The sequence below is a fragment of the Mus caroli genome, unplaced genomic scaffold (genome assembly GCF_978045245.1).
Source record: "Mus caroli unplaced genomic scaffold, Mus_caroli_1 scaffold_13, whole genome shotgun sequence".
NCBI classification, from domain to species: Eukaryota; Metazoa; Chordata; class Mammalia; order Rodentia; family Muridae; genus Mus; species Mus caroli.
In genome coordinates this window covers 14,514,213-14,533,950 of record NW_028227268.1, presented here as the reverse complement: position 1 = coordinate 14,533,950, position 19,738 = coordinate 14,514,213, and the positions used below count along the sequence as shown (strand labels likewise).

General features: G+C 43.6%; 1 protein-coding gene across 4 annotated transcripts in view; it reads left to right on the top strand.

Moving 5' to 3' along the window:
• Helz (helicase with zinc finger) overlaps positions 1–19,738 on the top strand; it is a 142,846-nt gene that overhangs the window by 49,629 nt on the left and 73,479 nt on the right. For all 4 annotated transcript variants that reach the window (XM_021176880.3, XM_029483195.2, XM_021176882.3 and 1 more), the window contains 6 exons: positions 2,805–2,856; positions 3,894–3,969; positions 6,028–6,226; positions 6,648–6,755; positions 7,773–8,070; positions 18,158–18,425. In XM_021176880.3, coding sequence (XP_021032539.1) covers positions 2,805–2,856; positions 3,894–3,969; positions 6,028–6,226; positions 6,648–6,755; positions 7,773–8,070; positions 18,158–18,425 — 1,001 coding nt within the window. The remainder of the gene's footprint in view (positions 1–2,804; positions 2,857–3,893; positions 3,970–6,027; positions 6,227–6,647; positions 6,756–7,772; positions 8,071–18,157; positions 18,426–19,738) is intronic.

Sequence of the window (19,738 nt, the reverse complement as noted above, 5' to 3'; positions counted from 1 at the left end):
CATTCAGGGCCACAGTGCATAAGGATGCACAGCTCATTCAGGGCCACAGTGCATAAGGATGCACAGCTCATTCAGGGCCACAGTGCATAAGGATGCACAGCTCATTCAGGGCCGCAGTGCATAAGGATGCACAGCTCATTCAGGGCCACAGTGCATAAGGATGCACAGCTCATTCAGGGCCACAGTGCATAAGGATGCACAGCTCATTCAGGGCCGCAGTGCATAAGGATGCACAGCTCATTCAGGGCCGCAGTGCATAAGGATGCACAGCTCATTCAGGGCCACAGTGCATGTAAGGATGCACAGCTCATTCAGGGCCACAGTGCATAAGGATGCACAGCTCACCCAGGGCCACAGTGCATAAGGATGCACAGCTCATTCAGGGCCGCAGTGCATAAGGATGCACAGCTCATTCAGGGCCGCAGTGCATAAGGATGCACAGCTCATTCAGGGCCACAGTGCATGTAAGGATGCACAGCTCACCCAGGGCCACAGTGTGTGTAAAAACGCATAGCTCATCCAGGTAGATAGGAAGGTTTTTATTTTGATTTCCTATTTTATGTATTTATTTACATATTTTGGGACATTTATTTTTGAAGTTAAAATATAATAATATAATTTTCTCCCTTCCTTTTCCTTCTTCCAACTGTTTCTAAGTACCTGCCAGGGGTCTCTCTCAAACTTAGGGCCTGTATTGCTAGTGTCTGTTTCAGTTATTTGTGTGTATGATTTCAGGTGCTGGGTAACCGGCTTGTGGGCTCCTCCCCAGGAAAGGCTAATTCTCTCACTCCTGCACTCCTCGGCTGTCTGTAGCTGGGTCTACATCTAGAGTTGAGGCACCATGAGATCTCCTCCTTGTTGACATAGCTGGAGGTGTCCCTTGAGTTCAGATATTATTTCTGTGCTTATGCTGTGTAGACCTTGATCATGGAACTTTTGTGAAAGCTCGAGTGCTTGTGGCATAAGTAATCCTCCTGGTGTGTTTGTTTCTCTATACTTACTATTAACTTACTATAGTCAATTCATTTTACCAATGTCTGGGCTAGGTTTTGTTTGTTTGTTTTTGTTTTTTTTCTGAGACAGGGTTTCTCTGTGTAGCCCTGGCTGTCCCGGAACTCACTCTGTAGACCAGTCTGAGCCTTGAACTCAGAAATCCGCCTGCCTCTGCCTCCCAAGTGCTGCGATTAAAAGCACGTGCCACCACTGCCAGGCCTGGGTTAGCTTTTAAAAACACGCCCATTAGTAGCCTCATAATGACAGACACTCTGTAGAAACTGGTGATTTTGATCCAACCCCATCTGCAGAGTTCATTTTGTCAGTCCTAGGCAGTGTGGCGACAGTGTTATTTTCGACATACTCAGCACTACCACCATTCTTTCTGTGGTATACGACATTCCAAATTTCATCTTACTATGAGGCTTCTTCCTTTGGAGTTTGAAAGGCTGAGGTTTGGCTAACAAGAAGCCTGGTGGGCCAGTCGGAGAAGCAAGTAGGTCAAGTGTACCAGGGCAGGCCTTGGTTAGTTAGTAGTGACAGAAGCCCAGGCAGGGAGAGGAGGGGTTGGATAATACTGCAGAGAAGCCTGGAGGCCAGAGTGTTGGAGCCGGGACAGAGGACACTTACACACATACAAAACAAAGAAAACGTAGTAAAAAGTATTGAGAAACAAGATTTCAGCACGTGGCTATCTTCAGGGGACTCCCTTTCTTTGAGGTTCAGATTTGCGGTGAAGTTGATGAATTTTGTTTTGGTCATACTGTGGAACACTTATGTGATCCTCTGTTTGCTTGTCCTGTGAGAGCTCCTCTGGGGTGTGCGTGTGTGTGTTGATGGGAATTTGAAGGTCAGCGGTGTGCTGCTAGAGGCAGATCTTCCGATCGCCAGCCCTGAGCCATCAGGTATGATACTTCAGGCTTGCTAACTGCTGTAGGCACTGGCTCATCCAGACCTGACTGTGTGGAGCCCAAGAGGAAGCCAGAGCTAAGTCTGTTTGAGCTATTTGTCTTAGGAAGATAGAGAGAGGAGACCCCAGTCTTGCAGCCCATTATAGAAGGAAGACCTGTCCCAGACAGAGGAGGACATGGCCTCAAGTTTCCAGGAAGGCCCCAGTTGCTAACACACCATTACCTGCAGAAGTGGAGGAGCCCTCTTTTTTTTTTTTTTTTAAATTAGGTATTTTCTTCATTTACATTTCCAATGCTACCCCAAAAGTTCCCCAAACTCTCTGGCCCCCCCCCCCCCCCCCACTTCTTGGCCCTGGCTTTTGGAAGGAGCCCTCTTGCTGGTTGTTTCCCAGGTGTGTTAGGTTGAAGAGTGAGGCCATGTGGATGGTGTGTGCCAGTTGAAGGGGTTCAGAGTTTAGACCTTTCTTCAGCTAGCAGGTTGCTTTTACATTGCAGGGAAGGTATCTGGCAAGTACTTCCTTTTCATGCTTTTATGGTGAAACAGAAAGAACAAAAAATTACTATCTAAAACTTCCAAGTAGACAGATTTTTCTTTATTATTTTTTAATATTTTGAATATTTGTTTTATTTTTATTTTATCTTTATGTATGTGTGTGAACCATGTTCTAGCAGTGGGCTGGAGAGATGGCTCAGCCGTTAAAGGCTAGGCTCACAACCATGTTTTAGCAGTGACCACAGAGTCAAACCCTGATCCTCTGTAAGAGCGGAAAGTGCTCTTTATAGTTGAGCCATCTCTCCAGCCATCTTCTTTTATTTTTAAGGTTGAAAATGCCCAAATTTAAACCAGCATCAGTCAGGTTTTTAAAAAATCTTATATCTCTCTTATTTGAAAACTTGCAGACAGCAACGAGTAATGTCCTGTCTGGATGTCACGTAGAAGACTTAGATGAAGGTAAGCACTAAATGTTGTCATAACTTCAGGCATTTCTTAGTCCCGCCCTTGCTGCTTTTTTGAAGAATTGCTGGGAGATACAGTCCCTCTAATTGGAAATGTGGAGAAGGATATAAGCATTTACAAGTAAGTGCGAGGAAGCAGATCTTTCTCTGGGACCTTTCCCTAAGATAGCTGAGGAATAACAACTGCCCGGTAACTCCTCCTCTGCCTCTGTTTCTGAGTGTTTGGATCACAGGTGTGTACAGTGAGCCTGCTCCCCAGCTTTCCCTGACGTGCCCATTCCATGGGTAGTGACTCTCATAGAACACACACTGGCTTCTCAGGCTGTGTCTTCATCCTTATAGTCAGGGTTAGAGGGAATATTTATTACGGCTCAGTAGTTTTCCTGTAGTGGCTGAAGCACAACTTTTAAGCTTAGCCTGGCAGAATCTTTTCCATCCCCTGAGGAGAGGTTGAAAGAATAGAAAATGGCTGCTTACCCTTTCTTTTCTAGGCCTTATTTTCCTGGGCTTATTTGGAACGTCATCTAAATGATTCAGGTCATTTGTACTCAGAAATATATGCACTTAGCTCCTACATATGCATAACTGCTTGCACTTCATTTCTGTTATGAAGTGTTCAGAGGTGATGTGCCCCAAACAGATCGTAAGAGCTTCTCAGCGTCACGGGTAGAGTTTGTACACAAGACCTCCTGCCTGGACGGTCAGTTTTCATTTGGGAAGGAGTTCTTCATAGACGTGCATCCGAGCTTGAGAATGACATGTGCCAGCTTCCCTCCTGAGTTCTCAGAGAAGAGACTGCCCTGGGAGGAAGCCCACCCCCTGCCAGATGAGATCAGGCCAGCAGCCTGACTTAGCTGCTGGCTAATGGCCTCTGTCAACAGAGAATTTAGCTGGTGGGTAGAGGCACCTTTGCCATGCCTTTCTCATGCCATCGGGGATGATGCATGTAGAGATGTGATTCTTAGTCGGAAGATGTTGGAATGACGTGGTAGCCTCACGTGATGTGATTAAGTCCACATTCCTCCTCTGTAGGGTCTTGTAATGGTTGGCATTTCCGCCCACCGCCCAGGGGGATCACCAGCAGCGAGGAGTACACCTTGTGTAAGAGGTAAGGTAAAGAATTGTTTTGAAACAAATTACATGGCTCTTGTGAAGAGGAAGATAATTTTTCTCCACTTTTGAAGGCAGTGATTTAAATTCAAAGAAGATAATATGTGAAGAAAGAAAAAGGATAATGTTCAAGGGAAATGGCTTATTTCCTATTTGCAGCAGAAGCTGCGCAGGTCAACATCAAACCCATGGTATTAAAGAGCGGCTGTGAACATGTAGCCTGCTAAGACTATGTTCAGAAGTCTTTTATGCTGGCTGAACTTAATTGCCGCTCTTTTTAGTGTGGAATTTACTTAGATGTGGTAATTGGAGATGAAATTAGTTCCTATAAACTGAAAGAGAGCGCAGAACCAGCCATATTCAACCATTTCAATAACTTTTCTTAAAAAGTGCTGCCATGTAATTCTTACAAATGGAATTTATGAGTACCTTATATTTGAAGCATTTTCAGAATTAATTATATAATTCATTATTAATAATTAATTATTTCTAAAAATGTAGACAGTAAACCAAAGCCTTATTTTCTTTTTTTTTTTTTTTTTTAATGTTTAACCCTTCTGAGGCTTTGTTTTTTTTTTTTTTTTTTTTTTTAAGATTTTATTTATTTATTATATGTAAGTACACTGTAGCTGTCTTCGGACACTCCAGAAGAGGGCACCAGATCTCGTTGCGGATGGTTGTGAGCCACCATGTGGTTGCTGGGATTTGAACTCTGGACCTTCGGAAGAGCAGTCGGGTGCTCTTACCCACTGAGCCATCTCACCAGCCCCCTTATTTTCAAAGATGGGCTTTTCAACAGGGTCTGACACGTGCTCTGATGAGACAGCGACAGGACAGCCGCTTGGTTCTGTAGTGGAAATAAGGAGCTGAAATAGTAAACACTGCAGGTCTTGGTGGTACCGAGTTATTGGAGAGAGAACATGACCCTTTGGAAAAGAGACCTGAGAACTAGAGTCCAGATGTGACTAGAACCCGAGAACTAGAGTCCAGATGTGACTAGAACCCGAGAACTAGAGTCCAGATGTGACTAGAACCCCTTTTTGAAGAGGGAAAGAATTTTGTAAAATTGATTTTTATATGTGAGTGTTTTGCCTACATGTTTGTCTGTGGACCGCGTGTGCGCCTGTTTTCACAGAGTCCTTAAGACAGATTCTCTCCTTGGACAGCAGTTATAGGCAGTTCTAAGCTGTCATTCCAGGCTTGCGAATTGAATCTGGGTCCTTTGGAAAAACAGCCAATGCTCTTTATGGCTAAGAAGTTAAATAATTTAGCAATGTTGAACAACACATTCCTGTAACATGAAGATAGAGTGTATACACAACAGGCAAATACTTTATTTTGCACTTTTTTCTTTGAAGCAAATGAGAATTTAACCAGCAACATTATTGTAGATTCACGTGTTTCATGGTCAGAAGGAGCCATTAGCTCTGTGTCCTTGGACGTCAACATTTCTGTATTTACCCCTTGAAAAGAACAGAGTAAACGTTACATGAATTTGTGACTCTTAACTATAAGACTTTTATCCTAAATGTTTTTGAAACTTAGCATTAGTTCGTAGTTTCAGTGAAGCAATACAGAAAGAGAAAAAGCATTCTATTGGAAAGTAAAGGTAAAGCGCTCCCAGCCCTGCCGTGCAGTGTGTCCCTCCCATGCAGTGTGTCCCTCCCATGCAGTGTGTGCAGGCAGTTTCGGGAAGCAGATCATGGCTGTGTGAACATAGCCCACTGGATGTCAGTGTTGCTTCAGGAAGATCCTGCACTGAAAGGAGCTGTCTAACAGAACACAGGGAGCATGCATTCTTCTGGTCTCAATATACTATGTTTCTGAGAACAAAGTCAGTGGGTAATTATGAAAAATTAGAAGTCACAATTATGATTAATTATGGGTTACAGATTGATGCTTTGACTGTCATGAATGTTGGTCTGTCACCCTCTACACCCTTCATTGGACTTGACAGTGATAAATCCTGCCTCTCAGAAGATGTTTGTCTTCGTTTTGAGGAGGCAGAAGGCAAATGGTAGAAGTATACGAAAACAGTCTTTCCCGTTCTTCTTAGGTTTTTAGAGCAAGGGATCTGTAGGTACGGTGCCCAGTGTACTTCAGCACATTCCCAGGAAGAGCTAGCAGAGTGGCAGAAAAGATACGCCTCCCGACTGATCAAACTGAAGCAGCAAAGTGAGAATAAACAACTCTCAGGCAGCTACATGGAGACCTTGATAGAGAAGTGGATGAGTTCACTGTCTCCTGAAAAAGTGGTAAGTGCAGACGACCTCTGGTCTGCCTCTAAACAGCTCGCTGGCCTCTGTTCTGCGTTCTCGTGTGCTAAAGTGCAGCGTATTTCTTTAGTTGACTAGAATGTGTGCCTAGTAACCAAAGCTGGACCATTTGTTAAGATGCAGGGCAGAAGCGAACATTTGTCTGGAGGATTGCAGCTCCTGCGGTAATAACCTTTGTTCAGGGAGGTTTTGGTTCTCAGTCTGTAGCTAAGTTTCTTCTCTATCTTGTTTAACTGCATCTCACACATATCACTCCTGTAAGAGTGACCAGAAGGGAATGTGTGACATCCCTTGGTCAGTGAGTGTGTTGTCTGTGCTCATAGCTGATACGTGCTACGTTGCTGGGTTCTCACTGATGGTCCTACCCTCAGACCATAACAGGAATTGCTTTTGCTTTCAGCTTAGCGAATGCATAGAGGGAGTTCAGGTGGAGCACAGCCCTGACCTGTCGGTCACCGTCAACACCAAAAAATCCCACCAGACGTGGACCTTTGCTCTGACCTGTAAGGTATGATGCCCATGCTAATTAAAGACTCAGTTTGGCTCAGTTTCCTGGACTTTTAAATGTCTGCTAAGAGAGTGTTGAAAGTGGCTCGTTCTGAGTACAGTTTTATAGGTTCTGCATTGTGTCAAAGTGGGTTTCCGTATGACAGTCAGTAAATACACCTTTTCCACTTTGAAGTAAGATCCGTTTAACTATATAATATAGAACATTTTCTTAGTTACTTGGTAAAGAAGTCTGACATATATTACATTCTAAACATGGAACATAGGATGGGGTTCATGGCTTACAATAAACTATTTGATAATTTAATTATTCAATCTGGCAGTTCTAAGATTTTTTTCAACAAAAACTTGTTTTTGTATTTCATTTGATTAAGTCACAAATTCTGTAATAGTGTGTCTTTATTCTGTCTTATTTTTATTTTTTGTTTCATTGGCCTTGCCCATGCTAGGCACATGTTCTACCACTGAGCTGTGTCCCCAGCCCTCGAGAGGGGTTCTGAAGTGCTTCTCCTCTTAAATTAGCATGTACGGTCTAAGACCTGAGTAGAGTCAACCTTTCAGTGAGCCTGTTTGGTGAAGAAGTCTTGTGTTCTTTTTGGTGGTATTTCTTCCTGGGACCATCTGGATTGTGAGATGGAGAGTCTAAGAATGTTTAGCTTTAGCCCTGAACCTGATCCCATGCTCTCAAGGGTAACTGTCCTCGAGGCTCTGTAAGCATACTGAGAAATTGACCTAAGGTGGCAGATTTTGCCACAGGCAAAGACGGTCCAGGGAGGCAGTTGATAGAGCATGCATGTATCATTCTGGAAACTTCGCTTTAGTCATTCTCTTTTGTCTTTGTTTTTATTTTTCCTTTTTTTTTTCCTTAAATAGCTTGTGAGCATAGCTTGTTGTGCAGCATAGTACCTTAGGAACATGGCGTGTAGCAGGCCCTTCCGGGAATATTTTCATCGAAGAGCCCAATTACAATTGAATTTTCACCCCGTGTACTCAATGAACTATTTTGACTTCCTTGTAGCCTGCAAGAATGCTGTATCGGGTAGCCTTGCTTTATGACGCTCATCGTCCTCATTTCAGTATCATTGCCATATCTGCCGGAGATAGTACTACCCAGGTGTCACAAGAAGTCCCCGAGAACTGCCAAGAATGGATAGGAGGAAAGATGGCCCAAAATGGATTAGATCATTACGTGTATAAAGTCGGGATAGCATTTAACACAGAAATATTTGGAACTTTTCGCCAAACCATAGTGTTCGACTTTGGACTGGAGCCAGTACTCATGCAGAGGGTGATGATTGACGCGGCTTCTACAGAAGGTAACACTCACACCTGTTCCTCCCATACAGGGAGTAAAAGGCAAGATTAAAGGATATGCATTCAGCCGGGATCTATAATCAGATCACAACTACATTTAAAACAGTGAGCACTGAGCTGGGCATGGTGGCGCACGCCTTTAATCCCAGCACTTGGGAGGCAGAGGCAGGCGGATTTCTGAGTTCGAGGCCAGCCTGGTCTACAAAGTGAGTTCCAGGACAGTCAGGGCTATAAAGAGAAACCCTGTCTCGGGGAAAAAAAAAAAAAAAAAAAAAAAAGATATGTATTGACCCTAAATATTCCACAGAGAGATAGGGAGTAAAAGAGAAAAGTTCCCATGGTAACTGACATGTTCACTGTGTAATGGCCACAAAACGGGTCAGGTTGTGCCTTGGTCTCTTCAGTCAGTGGCCAGGTAAATCTCACCTTGAGACCCCTGAACTTAATTTACATGAGCTGGTAAATTTGGTTTGTTTTGATGTAGCAATTTCATGTTCGAGTAAGATGATTTTAGCATAGGCAAACCTTTTAGTATTTGACTAGAATGTCTTTCTACTGGCAATGATGTATATACCTACAGTGTCTGTTTCCATTTTCTTCTGAGTGTTCTGTTAGGTCTGCTGATGTTAGTCCATTATCTGCAAAGGGAAGCCTCAGCCTTAAGTCAGCCTTAAGTCAGCGTGCGCCTTCACTGCTGTTAAGGAGGGCAGGGTATCTTACCAGGATCTGCTTGGTGCTTGGGAAGTGTCCCTGGTTCAGCACAGAAGCACCTGTATGCTTGACACTCCAGCTAATTTGCTTTGTATATTGTTGCCTGTACCTGCATTTGATGCCTGTAGCCAGAAGAGAGGGTAGTTAGCCCACACTTACTTCTGTGGCGCTACGTGCTTTAATTTATTGAACACATGATTGAGGATTTCCTTAATAACTGTGTAGTGAGCTGTATGACATTTGCTGCTCTGCTGACTGGAACTAACCGTAATGTGGAGGATGCCTATCAGGTACCACCGGGACCCACTCATTAGAACCTGGAGTAGTTCTCTTCTCATGAGCTCACACTAGGATGTTAAATGGTTTGGGTGTGGGGACCAGGTGGTGGAATTGGTTTATCTTTTGCTTTTGTTTTTTTAAGTCAAGGTTAACAGATTTATTTATTTATTTATCTATCTACACATTCATTCATTTATTATTTTTTTTCTGGAACAGGGTCTCACTAAGTAGCTCAGGCTGGCCTCAAATTCACCAGTCTCCTGCCTCAGTCTCCCCAGTGCTGGAATTACAAGTGTGTGTGACCCTGCCTGGCCTTCCCTGGTGTTAATTCGTGCCAGGCTTTTGCAGTTAGGCGGTGTCTTCTTTGTGTGTGTTAACATAACCTGGACTCCATTTTATCTCATTTTCTGCCTTGTTTGGTTCCATTTACATTTTATTTGCTTATATATAATTTTGTCATTTTCTCAGTAGGAACAAAAATGTTAATTTCCATAGCCAAATAGACATGTCAGTAGATAAAAATAAAAGCACAGGGTGTAGCAGATCTTTTTTTTATGAAGGACTAACTAGATGGTAAATATTTTCGGTGTTGTGAGAAATGGATCCTAGGCAGTTGTTGAGGACCGGGTCTGACTGCACACACAGCTTCAGAGCTGCACTGATTTACGTTAGGAGGTGACGTTGTAGGAAGAAAAGAGACTGAGCTCCTCTCTGGCCTCCAGATGGAGTTTGTTTTAGAAGTTTCTTTTCAGAGTAGTGGCTTAAACTGATGAGGAAGGGAAGGGGCACTTTGACGGCTGTAAGTGTACTTCACGTCTGGAAGAAGAGCGGTGGTGACGTCACCCCGAGCTAGTTGGGAAATCTGGTTTTCTCCTGTCTCTTTGGCTCTGGGTAGAGGTCTGAACACCTCTCCTTGATGGGCAGCCTTTAGAGAGTGGAGTAGTGAACCTTCCTTAGGAGCTGAGGACCAGAAGTAAGAGGTGCGTATTAATCGTAGCGGGCATTCAGAACAGCAGTTTTCAGGCTGGTGAGATGGCTCAGCAGGTAAAGGCACCGCCTCCACGCAGATTGGGGAGTGTGCACATTGCCATGGGACACTTGTGGAGGGCAGTTTTCAAGAGTCAGTTTCCTTCTACCTTGTGATCCCAGGGCTCACACTCAGACTGTCAGGCTTGGTGGAAGTGCCTTTATCACTGAGCCATCCTGCCAGCCCGGACTCTACTATGATAATGTTATCCTTTTTCATTATTATTAGTTATTGTTGTTATTAGTGTGTGTATGTATGTGTGTATATGTATGTGCTCACGTGCCATGGGTATGAGGGTAGCCCTGGCTGTCCTAGAACTCACTCATAAAGATTTCCCTACTCTGCTTCATGTGTGCTAGATTTAAAGGTGTGCACCACTCCACCCAGCTTAGTTTTCTTATCTTATACTTGGTATCATTGACGATGGTCCTCCTCCTTTGTTCCAGTGTCTTTTACTGTATAGATGTATTTGTTTCCATACGACGTGAGTTTTATCAGGATACTTGAGTAACAAAAGCAGACAGTCATAGCATAATACTTGTTTCCTTTTTCAGTGGCTTTTAAATTTTTTCAAACTTCTTCTTCTTTTTCTTTTTGTGTCTGAATCTTTTGCCTGAATGCCTATCTGTCACATGCATGACTGGTGCCCACAGAGGCCAGGAGAGGGTATTGGATTCTCTAGGACTGGAGTTACAACTGGTTATGAGCTGTCATGTGGGTGCTGGAAGAGTAGTTAGTGCTTCTAACTACTTCTTTGCAGCCCCTTAAATATATATTCAGTGTTTTACACTGTTAGTACAGAGTTCTTATCAGCAAAGGCTTTGAGGCAAGGGCTTGGTGGAAGCTGAGCTAGCGTTCGTTCTCTACACTCCTCGTAGCCGCAAGAAGTGATGCAGCCATACTGTGTATTCTCTCATGTCTTGGAATGCTTGTGTGGACAGCATCCAGAAACACAGGAGCAAGATAAGCAGTCGCCTTGCTGAGCTGGTGTCAGGGTCATAGCCTGGTCCTTTTTACTTCATGCTCAGCATGTTCATCATTGGGACATTGATAAATAAAGTGTTCCAGTTACAGGTCTGAGGATATGCTTGGGAACTGATGCAGCTCTGGGTTCTGTCTTGTGTTTGAAATATTATAAATTACAATATAACTTGATCTTTGCATGCAGAGAAATTTAGTGATGGAGAGAAATTGGGATTTGAATGGGACGAGTCTTTGTCTTTACTGTGTGCCTCTTCCACTTGATTGGCAACTTACTGGTGTCTTCATTAGGGTTTATATTTCTGTGAAAACATACCACGGTTAAAAGCAACTTGGGGAAGAAAGGGTTAACTCATCTTACAGCTTGGGGAAAAAAGGGCGGAACCTCAAGGCTGGACCCCTGAAGACAGGAACTGGTATGAAGACCACCTCTTACTGGCTTGCTCTCAGCATTGTTTTTTTTTTTTTTTTTTTTTTTTTTTTTTTTTTAGTTTTTGAGACAGGGTTTCTCTGTGTAACCCTGGCTGTCCTGGAACTCACGTTGTAGACCAGGCTGGCCTCGAACTCAGAAATCCGCCTTCCTCTGCCTCCCGAGTGCTGGGATTAAAGGCGTGCGCCACCACGCCCAGCTCAGCATTGTTTTCTAAGTTCCCACAAAACAGCCCATGAGGTCTGAGCACTCAGTGGCTTTTCCAGCCCCAAAGTTCCAAAATCTCTTTACAATCCTCCTCAGCACATGGCCAAGTCTATCACAGCAACACCCCTCCTCCTGGTACCATTTCTACCTGAGCTTGCTCTTGCTGTGTTAAACACCTTGACCAAAAGCAGCCTGGGGAGGAAAGAATTTATTTCTTTTAAACTTCCCGTCCACCACTCATTATTGAAGTTAGTCATGGTGGAAATTCAAACAGGGCAGGAACCTGGAGACGGGAGCTGATGGAGAGACCATGGAGGAGTGCTTACTGTTGTGATCTCTATGGCTTGCTCAGTCTGCTTTCTTATAGAAACCAGGACTACCAATCCAGCTCGGGCACAGGGGTACCACCCATAATGGGCTGAGCCCTCCCACCCCAATCCCTAATTAAGAAAATGTACTACAGACACGCTAAATCACGGAGGCATTTTCTCACTGAGAATCCCTCTTCCCAAATGACTCTAGCTTGCATCAAGGTGACATAAACTAGCCAGCATAATTGCTAAATAAGTTTTATATGCAAAGCATGCTGACAATGTCCACGCTCCTTCTAAAGTTAAACATTTGGCCCTATTGGGCCATCTGTTCTTGCTGTGCTTACCCGACATTCTGCCGACCTCATGGGGTAAGGAATGCCACCCATTCTCCTTGAGTCCTAGTGGGCCTCAGCCACCAAAGGCTGTTGCCTTTCATTCACACTTATTGATGATGGTATTTCATTGCATTAGTGTGACTCAGGGAGACTCACAGTAGAGTTACATTTTCCCAATTCATTATTCATTATTGAGCTAAAACCCTTCCTTAGTTAATTTGGCTTTTGAGTGGAATTAAAAACATAGCTCCATAGATTCCTCTCCCCCACACGATTGTTGTTATCTGCAGCATCCAAAACCTTTTTATTTATGGGCCAAGAGGGAATTAGGGGATATCTTTCCTCTAATAGCTATATTGTGATCTTTAAACTGTTGAAGAAATGTGTGTGACTTAAATTGTGCTTTCTTTTTAAAATTCAGTTGTTTTCCTGGTTGGTGAGACACTGGGGTTTAGAAGAATACACTAAGTGTTAAATTGTCTTTGGGTAAACGCGAAGGCTAGCGGTCAGAATGTGTGGTAGACGGCACCCGTGACGGGAGGAGGAGCTTTCCGTGCGTGCTACACACCCACTCCACTCATGGCAAAGTTTGGAATTGGGTTTTGGCTGTCTGGAAGCAGCATAATTAAAATTTGTCTTAGGTTTTAGTCTGGAAGCATGATATTTATTTCTTTGCTGTGACTCTAGGAAGACATGATAACACCAGCCCAAATTTAGTTCACCGTAGAAGTTATTGCCAGTTGGCCAAAGTTGATGGCAAATGAAGGACACATACCTTCTAGTTCTATGACCCTGTGTGGCCAGCAAAGCTTTAGAAACAGGGTTTTAAAGTTAGTCACGCAGGTCAGTGTACGCTAATAAAAGCGCGTGGGGAAGCTGCTTGCTGCCTTCACTGTTTGAGTCTGTTTATGTGTGTTTAAGGAATACATTCGGTTTTGTTTTTAGTATTTATTAATGTGTACTTTGACAGTTTCATACTTTTTAATTTTTTTTTTTTGAGACAGAGTCTCTATGTAGCCCTGAATGGCCTCAAATTTACAGAGATCTGCCTGCCTCTGCCTTCAGATGCTGGGACTAGAGGTGTATGCCATCACATCTGGCACAGTTTTGTGTGCTTAGGGAGTGTTTCTCTGTCTGCGCATGCACGTACACGTGCGTGTTTCAGCTTTCTATTAGCCTCTTAAATAGAGAAAAGAGGGACCAGTGGTTGCCTTAGTGAGGAAGGCTTGCTGTTGCCTCTGGGTAGCTGTGTGGGAGAGGAAGGGTAGTGGAATGGAAGCCAAGGCGCCAGTTGGGAAGTTACTGTGCGCTTGTGTTGATTTGTAATGTGAACGGCCAAAACTGTAAAACCAGAGACCAAAACTTTGGTCTTCTAAGGAAGGGTGTGGCGTGTGATTTTGAAATTAGGAAGCATTTTATCTCACGTTTAGTTAATAGAGCTGCTTTTAATAAGTTGCGTTTATTGAATGCGTCTGGGCCATCTCTGCTTTTGTTTCCCCTCATTGCCTTTTTGTGCAGTCTCCAGGCCCCATTAAAAGTACTATTTAAATTGGATGCATTTCATATTTCAAAGCGAAGCTTTCCTTTGGATACTATATCCTAATGGATAGTAGATGTGTGGCTGAAATGTGAGCAGGCTCTTGAAGTCTTCACATCATAGAGGCCAAGGACATTGGCAAGCATCTCTTGTGTCACATTAGCTGTTCTGGTTGAGTTGGTTATTTTTGTAAAAAATAGATTTATTTTTATTACTTTAAAGCTATATGTAGGTTTGCTTGTCTACATGGGAGTGTGTACAGGGGGAATGGAGGTGTCCTCAGAGACAGCAGCATCGGTTCCCTGGAGCTGGAGTTACAATTGTGAGCTGCTGAGTGTCGGTGCTGGGAACTGACCTCTGGTCTTCTGGAAGAGCAGCAAGAGCTCTTAACTGCTGAGCCAGCTCTTGTAGCCCCGAGTTGGTTACTTTAAGAGTGGCGTCTCAGCCGGGCGTGGTGGCGCACGCCTTTAATCCCAGCACTCGGGAGGCAGAGGCAGGCGGATTTCTGAGTTCGAGACCAGCTTGGTCTACAAAGTGAGTTCCAGGACAGCCAGAGCTACACAGAGAAACCCTGTCTCGAAAAACCACAAAAAAAAAAAAAAAAAAAAAAAAGAGTGGCATCTCTTTCATGGTGTAGCTAAGTATATAAGTATATCCTGTTTGTTAGGTCTTTGGTTCTGCTGTAGATTCAGTGTAGGCTCTCACTCATGGTAGGTAAGTGCTGTACCACTGTGGGTATAGTCTACTTTAACTTCTAGTGGACTTCTCTCTCTCTCTCTATTATTTTAAAGATTTATTTATTTATTATATGTGAGTACACTGTAGCTGTCTTCAGACATTCCAGAAGAGGGCGTCAGATCTCATTACAGATGGTTTTGAGCCACCATGTGGTTGGTGGGAATTGAACTCAGGTCCTTTGGAAGAGCAGTCTGTGCTCTTAACCGCTTAGCCATCTCTCCAGCCCCCTAGTGGACTTCTCTTAAATGTATTTACAGTTTCTGCCTACTTTCCACATCTCAGGGTATGCATAGTTCCATGGGTTTGTAATTCCTCTCAGCCTTCTTTGGAGATTATTGTTACAAGGGTTAATAAGGAATGCCCATAAGTACTATTAATAAGCACTGTTTGCTAATAAGTGCTGTCGGGCTCTCCTAAGTGTTGTGAATGCTGGCCCATGCCTGTTCAGTTTTTGTCTTTCCAGAGTGTGGTTCATTTGAGATGGTGTAGTGGGGGGAGCATACATGCCATGGTGAGCTGACTCAGCAGTCCTAAGATTACCTAAGTCTGGGGATCACAGCAGTGGAGCTACAGTGGGAGATGAGCACCCCAAGGATCATATCTGCTCCCCATCCTCATGGGCGAGGGGGCCTTACCTTCTTTTCCATAAGTGTCACTCAAGACCTTTAAGCACTGTAAGTTAGGTGGTGGCTCGTTACACAGTTTAACAAAGGTGGGTGTTTTGTTTTGTTTTGTTTTGAGGTAAGAGGACTGGAGCAGGATTTGGTGGCTCACACATCTTATCCCAGTAGTCAAGAATAATCAAGAAGCTGAGGCAGGGGGATAACTGCAAATTCTAGGCCATAGAGCTATAAAGGAAGACTCTCTCTCTAAAACATTCCCCCAGCCTCCCCCAAAATCACCCAACTTCAAAAACAAGAGAGAAGAAAAAACTCGAGTAAGAGGAATGAAGAACAGAGGCAGAAGCTGCCTGAGGTTCCTGTGAGAATTAGCTCTGTGAAGCCTCTCCTTAGGAGCCTCCAGCCGCTCACACACCCCATCTTCTGGGGCTGCACACGGCAGCTGTCTTCAGGCCCTCGCTTTATGGCCACAGCTTCCCCCTCCTTCATGGTCATTAATAGAGCGTTGTGTGTGGTGGCTCATAACCTAGTCCCTGGGCTTGGAAGGTTGGGGCTGAGGAGAAACGTGAGTTCTGGGCTAGCTTAGCCTACACAGTGAAATTCTCCCCCTCCTCTCCCAAAAAAGAAACGAAGTAAGAAGTAACATTGTTTGAAAACTTTGTGGTGCCACTTGCTCTAATAATTTCTTAAAACCAAAGTACGAAATATGACATTATCTACATAAAATGTCAAAAGATATGCCTATACCATGTTCCTAAAATCTGAATACTTCCAGTCAGAAGTAGAGAAGTTGAGTTTCTGTATAATTTGTGTAGATTTTTAACCTAACAACAGTGGTGTTCTTGGAAGACCATTTTAGGTCTGTTGTCCCAGCACCTTAAGGAACACAGGAATAGTCAGTGACTTAAATGACACAGAATGTGTTGCATTAAGTAGTCTGACTTCACTTAAAGAAAAATATAGCCGGGCGGTGGTGGTGTGCACCTTTAATCCCTGCACTTGGGAGGCAGAGGCAGGTGGATTTCTGAGTTCGAGGCCAGCCTGGTTCTACAGAGTGAGTTCCAGGACAGCCAGAGCTACACAGAGAAACCGGTTTCTGTCTCGGGGAAAAAAAAACAACAACCAAAAAGCAAACAAAAACAAAAGAAAAAAAAGAAAAATGTAATTATGAAATGTAAATTTCCAACGTTATACTAGAAGTTTGACATCCTTCTGCCCTTCTACAAAGTATTTTTCTTTCTTAGTACAGGGACTTATTTTATAGCCCTGACTGCCCTGGATCTTGCTCTTATCTACCAGGCTGGCCTTGAACTCACAAATTTGCCTGTCTCCTAAATGCTGAGATTAAAGATGTGTGCCTCCAAGCCTAAATGCCTAACCCAGTGAAGAGCATTTCTTTACTTAAATCTTTCTGTCTCTGTCTCTCTCTGTCTCTTTGTCTCTGTCTGTCTGTCTGTCTGTCTCTCTCTCTCTCTGTACACTTATGGATGTCGGAAGAGGGTGTCTGGAACTGGAGTTATGGGTAGCTATGAGCCAGTGTCATGGGCTCTGGAAGTCATACTCTGGTCCTCTGAGTAGAGGCAGTAAGTTGCTGCCTCCTCTTAGCTGCTGAGCCATCTCTCCAGCCCCCAGAGTAGTCTGAAGTGTAAGTTTAATGGGCATCTTCGCTGTTGTGATCATTGTACTTGTGCTGCCATTTGAGAAATAGCAACACTCTTAGAAAATGCTTTCACAAGGACCAAATGTTAGAAATTAGGACCTTTATATATTCTTATTAAGATGTTAGGATATTCGCTACTGTTGTGAATTTCTTTGTGAGTGACTGGGTGCTTATGTGCCTATGTGGCATCTAGAGAGTGCAGCGTCAGAGCTTGGGGTGTAGTTCAGTGGTAGATATGTTGGGCTCTGGGTTTCATCTCCAGCATTACAAAATAAGAAACACATACCAAAGCACTAAGTGGATGAGCGGTTGCAGTCACGCCTGTCCGAATTCAGACATAGCTTAGTGTGACTTTTCCTGCGCTCTCTCTGTCTGAAGTAGGGAAGGAAGCCTTTCCTCTTATACTAAAACTGAATCTTGGCTTAATGAGTCTGTTAAATAACTTTTCACCTTTTGTCTAATTCTCGATTTCTCACTGTGGCTTTCTTTCTTTCTTTCTTTTTTTTTTTTTTTTTTGAGACAGGATTGGCTGTCCTGGAACTCACTTTGTAGACCAGGCTGGCCTCGAACTCAGAAATCCCCCTGCCTCTGCCTCCCGAGTGCTGGGATTAAAGGCGCACTGTGGCTTTCTTTCATCCTTGCTAGTTTATGTTACATCTCTTTAAGTTCCTGATTTTGATATCGAACCCTGCTTAACGTGTAATTTTGCACAGTTTAACATGGACTTTTCAGAAGTGACATTTAAGTGGCTTCCAGTCACATGTTCCCAGGAGACAATGGTGTTGTACGTCTGATCTTCTCACAGATTGGTGCGGGTAGCAAAGTGATGTCCACACAACCAAAGCCCAGAACTCTGTGGACTTTTGTTCTTCTCTGTGTTTTTGGGGCAGGTCCTGGTAGGGTGCGGAGGAAAGGGACTGTTTTGGCTCCCGTAGTACAGTCTGTCACACAGGATAATCAGTTCTTCCTCCTGCACATCACATAGTTCTGAATGTTTCCCCAAATAGCTCTCTGTGGTATAACCTAACCTAATGTATAAAAAGGTGTTCTTAAATGGGTTCCTAATAATGTATGATGTTAAGAAAGTCAAAATATGTCTGGCATGGGGAAAGTACTGTCAGTGAGTTTTGTGCTGTTTATTTCTAAGGGTTTTATCTTTAGTATAAGAAGCTGTTACAGAAGCGAGCACTTGCACATCTGAGAGTTTGATGTCATGTTCTTTCATGAATGTGTTCCATGTTTTTGTGTAGATCTTGAATACCTGATGCATGCAAAGCGGCAGCTGGTAACCACAGCCAAGCGCTGGGACTCCTCGTCTAAGACTATTGTAGATTTTGAACCTAACGAAACTACTGACCTGGAGAAGAGCCTTTTGATCAGATACCAAATCCCTCTTTCTGCCGACCAGCTGTTTACACAGTCCGTCTTAGACAAGTCCCTGACCAAGACTAACTATCAGTCGCGGCTGCACGACCTGCTTTATATTGAGGAGATAGCCCAGTATAAAGAAGTCAGCAGGTATGTTCTCTGAGCACCTCTTCCCGCCGCTCTGCTCTGCTCTGCTCTCCCCACCCCTCCTCCCTCTTTCCACCTGTGGCCCCTGTCCACTCCTTTCCTTTCTTTCCCCTTTACAGTGTTGATTTTAACTTTACAATGGACATGCTTGAGTGAGGATGGGTGTTAAATAACTGTTTTTCACTAGCTGTGTTTTTCATTTAACTAATTACCTAATTTAGAAACAGGGTCTTATGTGACATCCTGGCTGGCCTAGAACTTACTATGCAGGCCTTGAACTCTCATGAGTCTTTCTGCCTCTGCCTCTTGAATGTTAGGGGTACAGACATGGGCCAGCACCAGTGCCTTGGTGCTCTGGATTCTATCTTTAACAGAAGTGCATGTAAGACTTGTGTTTAGTGTGTGTGTGTTTAGTGTGTGTGTGTGTGTTTAGTGTGTGTGTGTTTAGTGTGTGTGTGTATTGTATGTTTGTCATAAAACCTTACTGAGCCTCTGCTCTGGGATCAGCTCTGCTCACTTTGGGAGTATAAAACTGGTCCCTGCTCTTGAGAAGTTTTACAGTGAGTACGGGCCGTGCTATGGTATGCACCTAACGGGTATTTGTGGAGTCAAAGGACAAACACAGAAGCAAGCCACATCTTCTGAAAGCTTTTTGAAGAGTGAGATGGTTTAGATAGAGGAAAATCATTTGATGATGACATGTCATTATGTCCATCTATAAGTGCTCCACCTTCTTATGCCTTAGTCACAGGCACACACCAAGAGCTGAAACCAAAGATTGTCAGTTTAAGAGAAGTAGTCTGAAATGAAAGTGGGAGCGAGTGAAACGATTAACAAGGCCATTTTTATTTGAAAGTACTTTTCTTCTGTTTAGGTAAAATAGGATGAATCTTCAAAATTGAACCTCAGTGAGATGAGATTACATTTTTATAACAATTTTTCCTTTTAACTATAGTCTAGCCAATACATTTTTTTCCTTCAAACTGACTTATTAATAACGGATTCAGAAACTCTTATCCGAAAAGGAAAGGTAAACCTCAAAAATGCCTTGTGCTGCTCTGCAGGTCTGATGGGGTGGAACCTGTCAGAGCATCTACTTATGTTCAGTATGCAAAGGGAGTGTAATGTATTTCATTATGCTGGGACTGTGTCTTGGCCCTTTTGGGCTGTGCTCTTCTCTCCCTCTCTCTGGAATCTGACTGTAGAGCCTAGGCTGGTCTTGAACTTGTCAGCCTTTTGCCCTTTCCTCTTGAGTGCTCATATTACAGGTATGTGCTGGCCCATTTATACAAGTCTTTGTTTTGAAGATTTTATTT